At 39.5% G+C, this 12,666-nt stretch overlaps 1 protein-coding gene across 3 annotated transcripts; it reads left to right on the top strand.

Moving 5' to 3' along the window:
• On the top strand, positions 1-9,235 carry socs2 (suppressor of cytokine signaling 2). 3 transcript variants are annotated; one of them, XM_072672520.1, is made up of 3 exons: positions 6-713; positions 1,240-1,505; positions 6,174-9,235. In XM_072672520.1, the coding sequence occupies exons 2-3, from the start codon at positions 1,349-1,351 to the stop codon at positions 6,638-6,640; spliced, it is 624 nt and encodes a 207-aa protein (XP_072528621.1). In that variant the 5' UTR covers positions 6-713; positions 1,240-1,348; the 3' UTR covers positions 6,641-9,235. The 3 variants fall into 3 exon arrangements, with proteins under 3 accessions (XP_072528620.1, XP_072528621.1, XP_072528619.1); XM_072672519.1 differs by having other exon boundaries at positions 1-1,457; XM_072672518.1 differs by having other exon boundaries at positions 6-1,505.
• The last annotated feature ends 3,431 nt before the right edge of the window (positions 9,236-12,666 follow it).

Here is a 12,666-nt window from a genome sequence, read left to right as displayed (position 1 = left end):
GAGAGAGAGAGTGTGTGAGAGAGAGACAGAGAGAGGGAGAGAGAGAGAGACAGAGAGAGAGAGAGAGAGCGAGAGAGAGAGAGAGAGAGCGAGAGAGAGAGAGGGTGTAAGAGAGAGACACAGAGAGAGAGAGAGTGTGTGAGAGAGAGAGACAGAGAGAGGGAGAGAGAGAGAGAGAGAGAGAGAGAGAGTGTGTAAGAGAGAGAGAGAGAGAGAGAGTGTGTGTAAGAGAGAGAGAGAGAGAGAGAGAGTGTGTAAGAGAGAGAGAGAGAGAGAGAGGGTGAAGGTCTGACAGGTTGAGCCGGGGCTTGGCCGGGTGTTTTATCGCTGCTCGCCGGCTGTGTGTTCGGGCAGGAGGGCTGTAATGTGGCCACATGCCGGGCTGCCTGCGCCCTCACACTCCTCACCGAGCTACACACACACACACACACACTGGATGTAAGGTCTGAAGAGGAGGCAGCTGTTGGCGCTTTGTTTACTCTCGGCGTGGCAGCTAACTAGCCAAGACCGAAAAAAAAAACCCCAGAAGGGTCAAGAGGGCAAGAGGCTATCACTGTGTTCCCCTTCGTTTCGCCCCCGTGTGTCACTCTGGGCACCTCCGGATGACACGGAGCGGTGAGCCGGAGGCGCTGAGGGAGCTGGAGTGTCTAACATGGACAGATTCGACGCTAAAGCGAAAGTAACTGAAGTGGCTTTCTGACACGATAAAGGGGGTAAGTGAGCGTGTGCTTTTATATGTGTGTGTGTGTGTGTGTGTGTGTGTGTGTGTATATATATATATACAGAAATGTGGCCGGAATCTTTGTTTACAGTGAGACCATCCGTTTCAGCTGTACCTCACCTAGCTAGTCAAATAACCACACGGTAGTAGACCTGTGTAGGCCAGTATATTCAGAGCACAAGTGTGTGTGTGTGTGTGTGTGTGGCTCTGTTGTGCACCGCATGTGCCTCAGTGCGAGCTCTCTCCGTAGAGCGGCTCCTGCCACACAGACCGAGCGACCGCCAGCCCTCCTCACACTGACCGTGACAGAGCGGTGAGGGCAGCTCCGCACACCGCTGCTGCTGCTGCTGCTGTTTGCTTTCCTCGCTTGCTTTACAACTTTATTCAGGTGCGCGTGTGTGTTTGCGTGTGTGTGTGTGTGTTTGCATGTGTGTGTGTGTGTGTGCGTATGTGTGCGCGTGTGTGTGTGTGTGTGTGTGTGTGCGTGCGCGCTCGCGCGCGCGTGTGTGTGTTTTCAGGTCAGCGCGCTCATTCACAACCCCCTTCAGTGCCAGTCTGAGAGGGCTGTCGACGGTCCGGCTCGTCTCTGAAGGACACGTTCAGCTGGATGTGTTTCGAGTTTCCCCAATGACCTGCCACTCCTCCGAGAACACGGAGAGCATCGCGGATGAGAGGAGAGCCGAGCCGGAGAGGAGACGAGAAGAGCCGGAGAGGAGGAGAGCTGAGCCCGAGCTGGGTGAGCAGGACGCCATCGCCGCAGCCATGAGAGACCTGAAAAACACCGGTACATTCACCATACCACCACCACCACCACCAACACCACCACCAACACCACCACCAACACCACCAACACCACCACTCTGTTTAGTACCACAATGTTGTTTAGTGGTTAAGTAGGGCTTTCTCATTTCCTTATTATTATTATTATTATTATTATTGTTGTTGTTGTTGTTGTTATTATAATAATAATAATAATTATTATTGTTGTTGTTGTTAAAAACAACGTTGCTAATGTTTGGCTTTTTGTTGATCTCATAATCATTTACTATTAAACATCAGTTTAACCTTAAAAAAAAATAAAATAAAGCAGTTTAACTAGTTTCTTTTATTTAAAGGAAATATCAGAAATAAACAAATGATCTGAGTTAAATAAACCAAATTCAGGTGGATTGTTACCATATGAAGTATTGTTTTAGGTTATAATTTTTAGTGTATTATCATAACTAAATTATTATCAGTTTATTACTGGGCTTTTGGACTTAGTTGTTACCTTAGTTGATTTTGTATTGTCATCCAGCTGCAACGTATTGTTATGTACATTGATTTCTTCACCTACCTCCTCTCCTATAATAATAATAATAATAATAATAATAATAATATGGACTTTCTTCACTTAGTAAGTCTTTACTACAGTGTTACACTGTGTCCGCTGGTCCAGGAAAGGAAAGTTGGACGAATCAAATAAAAATGGGCCCCAGCTGATTAGAGTCAAGCTGAAAACCGGATTCTGGTGCAACGCTCTGTTTTTACAGTGCAGTTGACTGGATTTGAAAGTCTGTAAGACGTACACACAGATCTGCTTTAGAAATGACAGTTCGTAGTTTACGTTGCGAGTATCAGTGTTTGTAATGTACTGTAAGCAAAGATGAAGAAGTTTAGGTTTGAAAGGAAAATCAGTTTAGTTTGTTAGTTGCTGTTCGTTTAATGGTTTGTCCATTTGTGCTGAAGTTGAGCTCATGCTTTGAGTTGGTTCTTGAAGTTACGTGGCTTAAATCTGTCTGGCACGTCATTTTATCTGCGGCAGCAATCCTGATCCAAACAACATGCAGTAAAACACTTTTCTATTATTACATTTTTCAGCAAGAGATTTCTGGTTTTAAAAAGGATGTTTCCAGGAACTCCTCTTTTTCTATAGATTGCTCATATCCTGTGTCTTTGTGTATTTTGGTCCTGGGTGTGTCATAAATGATGCTGAATTGATTTTTGGAAATAATAAAAAAAAAAACTGTCTGCTTGGGTTATGTAACCCCACAGCGGGGTCTGAAATGAGTCTGATAGGTCAGTATGAGGGAGAATGCAGAGATTTTGTGTTTGGCTGTGTTGTGAGAAACAGGGTGATGAGCTCTCACAAGCCGCACACTTGTGAATGCAGATGCTCATTAACATCAGTGAGGCGAACCATTTAGCAACACATCTGGAGAGACAATGTCTGATGAAGCAGATACAGTTCCAAAATAACTACAATACAACAGTACTGAATTGTAAAATTCATATTTTGTCAAACAGTATATCGGTGGATCAGTAATATTGTAATATTGTCTTCACCCACAGATTTATAGGATTTATGGGCAGTGCAGAAATTTTAACCAGCAACCCTCGACTATAATGAGGAACTGTTCATGGTAAAGCCACAGGGGAACTCTATGAACATACAGTGATTCACTGAGTGTGAATCACTGGATGTTGAGCTATTATGGCAACAGTAGAAACAGTACATAAGCAACGATACTTTCAGTTAGAATACCAAAAATGTGTGCATTGTATCTAAACCATAAATAGTAGTAATAATAATAAGTACAGTGCCTATAAAAAGTATACACTCCCTTGAATGTTTCCTCCTTTTTATTGTTTTTATTTATTTATTTATTTATTTATTTATGTTTTCACAAGAATTTACAAAAATATACATGTTCATGTCACAATGAGAACACCTCTCCACAATGTAATGTCAGTTAATTAAAAAATACAGAGAGGTCCAGGCAATCAGTGCTAGTTATCTTAAAGTAAGTGAAATGGAGATCACCTGAGTGCAGTGAATGTGTCTCAAGTGACTGTAGTAGCAAAAGACTGGTGGTCACTGTCACTGGATAATCAGTATTCCTGACTACAAAAACACAGTGAAGACAAAAGAACACTCCATGCAACTCAGAGAAAAGCCTATTGAAGACTAAACATCAGGGGATAGATCCAAGTGACCGACATCCACTGGAGTTCAGTTAAATCCATCATTAAGAAATGGAAGGAATTTGGCACATGTGTAAAATCTGCCTAGCACAGATCCGAGAAGGAGACGAGTAAGAGAGGCCACCGAGACACCTATGACTACTCTGAATTTAGTCATAATTGATGCTACCACCACCATGCTTCATGGTGAGGGTGGTGCGTTTGTGGTGACCCTTCAGTTAACCTCAAGTCTCTCTCATGCCTTTGGGCGAACTGTAGTTGATAGTTAATTCTCTTTGACACTCTCACATATAGGTTCTTCTTCTTAATAATAATAATAATAATAATAATACATTTAAATACAGTGAACTTTAAAGAAATGAAAACTGATTTTTTTATTGAACAAATGCTTTACTATAAATAAAACATTTTTAGTTATTTTATAATGAACATATATGTAAAAAGTCTCCCTTTTGATCATATAAGTAATTACATAAATGAACAATCAAACAAAAAATATAGTTGCACATGAGGTGGAGTGCTTTTGAATTTTTTTGTATGTAGATACTGATTATTTTCTTCATGAATCGATTGATCAGTTTACACAACTCTGAAAATAGAAACTGGGTGAAATATTTTTATTTTTACTTTACAAGGTATAATAACCATCCATTTTTATACCATAGTATACCTAAAACCGGTATACCGCTGCAACCCTACTCTCATAAAGCTGAGCTACTCTCATAAAGACACACATACCCGGGCAGAACGGCAGTTCTTGTAAACAGAGTCTCTGTCATCTTAGCTGCTGAATCTTTTAACTCCTTCACAGTAGTCATAGGTGTCTTGGTGGCCTCCCTTACTAGTCTCCTTCTTGCATGGTCACTCAGTTTGTGAGGACGGCCTGCTCTAGGCAGATTTACACATGTGGCATGCTCCTTTAATTGCTTAATGATGACCTTTTCAGTAATTTGTACTTGACATTACTTTGTAGAAATCTGTTTTCAATTTGACATTAAAGAGTTGTTTTAGAGTTTTATATATTCTTTTTATACTTGATATTCAGCTGCTTCAAATTAATCTCTGATTGGTCGCTAATTAGTGTCTCATACATTCACTAACTTCCTGTGGATTGGGAGAAATAAAGCAAACAACGACAAGGCGATGGTGGTGTCATGTTCTGGGCCAGTATCATCAATGATGATTGAATTTATTTATTTATTGTATTATTCCTTGTATTTGCCCCTTTTTGTGTGCAAGATGGAGTGAAACTGAAGTCAGTGGGGTGCTGCACTTTCTTGGACTAACAGTTCTTGGTATGGTGATAGGGTTGTGGTGCAAGAGTAAGGAAACACTCAAGTTCATGCAGGACAATGCCCCATCTCATGCCTCATCCTACTAAACTTGGGAATGATTCAAGAAAAAGGGGTTTGCTGGTGATAAGATAATGGAGTGGCCTACTTTCTTACCCGACTTAAACCCTATTGAAAATTTATGGGGAATGAAGCAGCAAGTTTACTCAGGTGGACATCAGTACCAGTCCAAAGTATCCGCAAAGACACAATTAAAAAACTCACCAGTTCTCTAGAGGATAGACTTTTCACTGTTCGGGAAATTAAAGGATCTTTTCTAGGCAATAAGCTGATGTATTTGAAGAGAAGAATCTATATATTTGATCTTTGATATTTTTTTGTTATGCGTTGTCCAGCATAGTAATTGTGAACAGTAGTTTTTCTTTTGGCCTAAATGGTCTAGTGACTAAATGGTAACCAATATCAGGCAAAAATGCCCAAATAACCTAGAAGGGTTACTTTTTTATAACATAATTATTTCACTATATGAAAAATAGCACTTAATTAGTGTTCCATAATAATTCTGAACTCTGTGAAAAGTATTGTCAATCAGCATTCAGCCCTCGGTTTCCATATTGGTGAATCCTTAAAGGAAGTTCATCTGCTGGTTATTGGTCACTGAAATTTCTAAATGTTCGGCATCTAAATTCTTACATTGGTTAGGCCAAAGTCTCTAACTGTCAGCAATCTGTAGATGGTATATAAAGTATGTGGAAGTTTCTCACTCTACATCATTAGGTATTACTTTCATAGTAGCTACTGAAAAATAAATAATTCTGTAATAAGCTTTGGGTTCCCGCATGATGAGTATTGGGCACAGTAGAATCACATTACATTTATCTCACTAGACACACTAGATAGACTGCTTTTTGTTAAAGGATGGTTCTAGCTGACGTCTCCTCAGTCATCAGGAACTGCCTACTATACCAGGAAAGGACCAATTGACTGACCTGCATAGACTAAGCTTTAGTATGAACCTGAAGTAGAGTGTGCACACTAAGCAGTGAGGATAACCCATCAGAATGCAACTGACAAAACACTGGACAGCTTACATTACTATACATTTCAAATGATCCATGTATGTGTTGCAAGCACCTGAGGTTGAGAATACGTAGGAACTGATACTTGACGATGTGTTTTTACTCTCTCTGAGGCAGGCTGGTACTGGGGACGCCTGACCGCTAACGAAGCCAAAGAGATCCTACAGGATGCATCGGAGGGGACGTTCCTGGTCCGGGATAGCTCCCAAAGAGACTACCTCTTCACCATCTCTGCCATGACATCTGCTGGACCCACCAACCTGCGAATCGAGTACAAAGAGGGCAAGTTCAAGCTGGACTCTGTGGTGCTGGTCAAGCCCAAACTCAAGCAGTTTGACAGCGTGGTCCACCTTGTGGAGCATTACGTCCAGCTGTCCCGGACATCCTGTAAGAGCGGGTCTGCTCCGCTGGCCCCATCCAACGGTACGGTGCAGCTCCTTCTGACGACTCCGGTGTACACAGCCATACCCTCTCTTCAGCATTTGTGCCGCATTGCCATCAATAAAACCACGCGACACGTACAGGAGCTCCCACTGCCCAACAGATTGAAAGACTACCTGACGGACTACGCCTACAATGTATAGAGGCCAAAGAACTACAGTGACCGTACTTGCAGCCGGCCCTGGAGGCCTAAAAGGCACTAGGGATTAGAGACTTCACCCCAGGAATCTATAAACCAGTATATCAGAGCCTTGAGATTTACAGAAACGTGACAGCTACAGGCTCAACAGACGCTGTCCTTTAAGGTTGTGTTTTATGTGTAGGATACACTGGTCTACACAGACTGCTGCGGGAAGCCCCTACCCCCATTGAAGCATATCATATGCCTTGAGGTGTGGTCTTGCACTTCTGTTGATGCTGCCAGCATCAGACATGCTTTGTCTCCTGTGTTTGAAACATGGGTGTCCAACACTGTGTTCACTTCTGCAGTTGATGTGCTAATTTGTTCACCATTTATTATGTTCCTTTTTTACTGTAATCATTGAAGAGACTATTATTCTCTGTCTTGGAGGCATTGTATTGTAAAAGGATGTTGTGAAATCAACTATAAGCAATATTCAGAGGCTCTAAAATTATTCATTTCTTTCATAACACCACCCAAAACAAAAAAACAAACCATAATTTACTTCCTTAAAAAGGATGATTTTTGGAGCTCTTTAGTGAAGGCAGTGGTTCTATGTAGAACTATGACAACCGGCAAATCTATCTGGATGCTTAAATGGTTCTTCTCTATGATGTAAGACCTCTGGTACAACCTTGAAAAGGTTGTCCCCTTAGGAAATGTTCAATGTGGAACTAATAGATCTTAAAGTACGATTTAAATGGCTAAATGTGCCTGGTAATTTTTAGTTTTTTAAATTGTATAGAAGGAAAATCTCTTGTAGACCTCAGAAAAATAGGTATCACTCTTGTCAAAAGAACCTTTTCAGTACTGTTAATTTGCTTGGAGCGTATATGTTTTTTTATAGAACCTTTTGTTCTTATTATAAAAACATTGTTCTATGTAGTACTGAAAGATTTGTTGTTTTAAAAGGTTACTTAAAGATCCATCACAGAAAAGAACCATTTAACCAGTCCGCTAGGACAAAAAGGATTCTTATAACAAGTATTATACTATAGACTACACTCAGCGAGCACTTTTTAGGAAGACCGTACTAATTCTGAGTCAAAACAATCTTAATTCTTCATGTCCTGGATTTCACAAGACGCTAGAAACATTCCTTTGAGATTCCGGTTCATGTTAACATGATTGCGTCAAACAGTTCCTGCAGATTTTACAGGAGCACTTTAATGGTGCAAGTCTGACGTTTTACCACATCCCAAAGGCGTTGTGTCGGATTCGGGTCCAGTGATTGTGCAGATTGGCATATTGTGACCTTAAAGGAAGGCACATGGTCAGCAACAATCCTTAAAATATTCCCCACAACATAACCCCACCTCCACCAGTCCAGCCTGTCCAGATTTGTTAGTTCCTCATTCTGCTTCTTGATGTGAACATTATCTGAAGCTGCTGGCAAATGCTAATGAGTAGGTATACAGTAGGTCGCTCGCTGCTGTCCAATTTGGCCGTTTTTAGTTTTCTCCTTATCCTTTGAACCCTGTAGCTGCCCTGTACACTGTGTCAATATTTCTGGATGAATGGACCAATAGAAATGCTCCAAATTGACTTGGAATAAAATCTTGACTTCTATAGCAAGTGAAAATGTTTTTTTCCCTCCTGCTGTATACTTGCCGTTGTTGACAGCGACGATATAGTATAGTACTCTCAGTGCTAAATAGAACAGTTTAGCTGTGCCTCTTTTCCTGTGATGCATTGATAGCAAGTATTCGTTTTTTTGCTTCCGATCACAGAACGACTGCCCAAGTTTGTAAATACGCTCTTAAAAAATAAAGGCGCCAAATAGGGTTTTTATGCCATGCCATAAGAGAACCACTTTGCTTACCTAAAATAACTTTTTTTATCATTTTTATTTTAACTTTTGTGAATGAGATGGATGTAAAGTAGAGATTATAAGAAGAACCTTTAAAATAGCACATACATAACATTACATTTACATTATTACACTCAAAAAAAATGGAAACCTCAAACAAAGGTGGTTCTTCTGTGGCATCATCCAAGAATCCCTTGTGTGATCACCTTTTTGCTTTATGAGTCTGAAAATTGGTTACTGAACAGCCTCTTAAATGATAACGGAGTATAATTTTGTTCTGTTTTCTGCTGCTTTTCCTGTCAATGTGTATGATTTGTCTTTCTGGAGAGACAGGGAGATTTCCAGTGCAGCACTCCCCTGTTTCACCAGCTTATTACTGAAACTGGTGTTAATTTGCTTTGGACTCCGCACATGACGGTAGGTAGAACTTGCCCTTTTTGTTGACCTGTTGTCACTTCTTGAACGGCAGAAGTCTTCTACCTGTCATGTCTGAGACTCCCAGGGCTCCCACCCCCCATCAACTTAGACTTCTTTGAAGAGGTCTAAGCAGAAGACTGTGTTTTTCATCTCTAGGAACTGAGTCATACATTAGTGCACCGCGTCACCTGATCAGTCTGCTCTTTGAGCCTCTCTCAAATCGGTCTTGAAAAATGCAACTAAAATAATACAGTTGTATACAATGGTGCTGAATTACGAGTAAGTGTTTTCTGTTGCTCATAAAGTGAGAAATAAAAGAAAAATGCTTGAGTTCCATTGGCTTTTTTTTATTTTTTATCTCGAGCCATATTAAGTATGAGGTTTCTAAATTCCTTAGAAAGACAATGGGGCATTTATTTTCTCTGAGCATCGGTGAGCGCGCATGTGTGTGAGAGGGAAGGAGGGAGACATTCAATGATGGGTTTGTTTGGAGATGGGCTCGAATAGTAGCCCACTCATCCTCCAGTGTAAATGGATCCATGTCAGTTGAACCCAAAGCCCTGATTAAGGCCTGCTGGGGACTGCTTCTAATGGGTCGTACACCTATCTAGCCACAGCTTTGGCACCTTTAAACCAGTATGTGCCACTGCAGTAGTTGTTTGTCCTGTTCCTTATTCACTAAATGTCTGTCTGAGCTTATTGTGGTAGTCACTACAGTGTATGTATGTAGACTGATTCACTATTAGTACGCATTAGTGTGGCTGCTTCCATTATGCATAGTACACACTCCAGTCATTTGCATTCAAACCAGTCAGTCCTGTTTGTCCCTAGAACTGAATCCTACAGCTGACAAAAGTTAGTGGAAGTATATGGTTTACAGTATAAAAAAATAATGAACAGGGACATGCATAAGTCTGACCTGAAAGGGTAAATAGAGGTCAAATAGAGGTGTGCACACATGATTCTTTGGATTATTAAAGAGCATCCTTAGGTCCAAGGGAATCCATAGATGCAAACTTGGGAGAGTGAAAAGCATCTCTCATAAAATATGTTAATATAACTAATCTACAGTTGGCAAATATAGGGCAATTTTTTTATCTTATTATATGCAATTCTCTAAAATATGCCACTAATATGACTGCTTTCACATTTATTGTATTTAATAAAATATGACAATTTGTGCTTCTTTGTGAGAGATCCTATACAGCTTGAATAGTGTAGCTTAATTTAGGGATTTTATGTAGCAGGATTCTCAGTTTAGCCAGATAAGCCTAAAATCAAGACTGTCCAAACCGAGGACAATCTAAAGAACATTCCCAACACAAAACTCATACATATCACAAATACTGCACTTCTATTCCATTTTGTTTCCCCCTGAAAAATTTCCCAAGGCTAAATACCTACAGCACACCCTCAGAATATCCACACTGCTAACCTCACAAGACTTAGAGGTATTAAATGTTTTTAAGGTCCCTCTACAGTTGTGGAAACCTGTAATCAATCTGTCAGACTGTATTCGCAGACACAGCCCTTGTGTTGCAAATGTCTGCACTTCTTTTGTACAAGGAAGTGAACGTTGCTGGTTTGAATACTGACATGCTCGGAAAATGGTGCTGTTCTCCTTGTCAGAGGTAAAAGCTCTCGGGGAGCTCCAGCGCCGTGTGGTCTCGGGGTAATCCAAACCTCATTAAAGCAAATGGAATGTAATTAGTCTCAGTGTTTCATTACACTGGACTGATGGCATTTGAGGTTAAGAGAGGCATACAGGTGTCGGGTGTAGGGACTTTCAGGAAAGCAGCCCAAATCAATTCAGTGTAAGTGACATTGAGCAGTTCACTAAAACCTCATCTAACATTACTTTCACCCCTCTCTCTGGGCTTCAATCTTCATGAATATTTGAAAACTGATATCAGAATACGCTGTGACCTTTTATAATGGCTGATTGCTTTTACGTTAATAACTTTTACTTGAATAAACTTGTCATAAGAGATAAGTATTCTGTATTAACTGACTGAGAAACGTCACTGTCAGAATGTTAAATTCTTTTAGCACACTCGTCTTGAAAGTTAATATATCGATACGTCTTATAAAATTCAATTTAATTTTTTTACATCAGTGTCACAAAGTACTTTTAGAGAAATCCAGATCAAGCGCTAGGAGTGACAGGAAGGATGTAAGGAGGGAAAATATATGACATATGATGTGAAAACTACTCTGTTTGACCTTAAAAGGGATATTTCATTCAGCTAATGTTGCCACAAAGAGTAACTAAATGAAAAACAGGACACTACATGCTGGTGGTCCAGATGCTCATTGATCTGCCCTTTTATAATAAGCCCAAAATGGAAAACAGACAAGACTAAAAAATATATACTTGTGATTCTTTGTATTGTGGTTTATTATGGCATGTGAAACAATTTTATGAAGAAAAGCCAATTAATTTAGCATTATTGATGTCAACAATGTGTATGTAATATAGAACATGTCCCCATTAAAGGGCATTTTAGCTGGTAAGAAAATAAAGCAACATAAAAAAAACACATTAAAGATGAGAGGAAAGGAAATTGCATGTACATAGTAATAGTTTCTGGGGGCACGGTCACAAAACACAGATATACTTAGAAAGGGTGAGTAAACTACAATTGAGTGGCAAAGCGTCAATTGACCAATCAAGTGCACAAAAACTAAAAACCTGGGGACGAATCACCCCTTCTGTTACATGGTTGCTGAGACTGAACCAAACCAAACAATTTAGCTTATTATTAAACAGTCAAATGGCTCAAATGCATTTTAACCATTAAAAAAATTACCCATATTGAATTATTTTAAAAAGGTATACATACTTGAAAATCAAAAGAACCGCCCAAGGTATTCCTGTGTAAAATCTTTAGTCTTATCTGTAGTTTGGGTTAAACATTACAATAATTCTCAAGGTAAAAATCTTGAAAGGGTAAAAGTGCTTTGTAGGCATTGTGTCGAACACTCTAAGTAGAGTATTTTCTTAATAAAAATTCTTTGTTTATTATTCAATCCTGCTTGGCCTCAAACATTTACTAGCTCATAATCTAAAACAATAAATTGTTATAATAAAATAAGACATGTTTCAAATTAGGCACGGGTGCATCCGTCATATAACTCATATAAATCTAAATGGACAAATGATCATTATTTTTCTCCAGGTTTTGGTACCTAGCATTGGTTCCTCCTTTAATTGTATTATATCTATCCATCCATAATTCACCTGATGGTTCAACTACATCCTAAATAGAGAAAAAAAAACTGGCTACAAGGGAGATATTGTCCAGAACACATTCCTAAATCTCATTTTATTCAGACATTTGGGGATGTATGTGGAAAGCAAATATAACTCATGTCATTCAAGTTGAAGTATCTCATAAGCTTTCTAACAATGGGGATACCATGACAATAAAAATCACATGAAATAGATGTTTAAATGTTTAGTACATAGTAAATCATCAAGTTCATTTGGTTCATTAAAGGATCATTTGAGTTGGTTTCTTAATAACTGTGGTGTTCGAATCAGGACAGGCATAATAGATACAACTGAACAAAACTGTGAAGGATGCAAAAAAGTGGGGTTTAGTTTTGTCTTCGTATACCTCAAATCAAAAAAATTATGTACTGTTCCTCATAGCTGCTGATGTTCTTCCTGACTCATAAAGACTCATGTTTTTGTTTTTATATATCCTGGAACAAGAAAAACATACACAAGCATATCTGCAAGCAGTTGATGACCCAAT

This window comes from Salminus brasiliensis, chromosome 2 (genome assembly GCF_030463535.1).
Source record: "Salminus brasiliensis chromosome 2, fSalBra1.hap2, whole genome shotgun sequence".
Classification (NCBI taxonomy): domain Eukaryota; kingdom Metazoa; phylum Chordata; class Actinopteri; order Characiformes; family Bryconidae; genus Salminus; species Salminus brasiliensis.
Note: the sequence above shows the minus strand (reverse complement) of the source record. Positions and strands in the feature narration are given on the sequence as shown.

What these genes read in the sequence shown, in the direction of transcription:
- socs2 (XM_072672518.1), top strand. Translation starts at nt 1,148, where the DNA reads ATGTGTGTGTGTGTGTGTGCGTATGTGTGCGCGTGTGTGTGTGTGTGT. An exon ending in GAGAGACCTGAAAAACACCG is followed by an intron (nt 1,506 to 6,173) that starts GTACATTCACCA and finishes TCTCTGAGGCAG; the next exon opens with GCTGGTACTGGGGACGCCTG.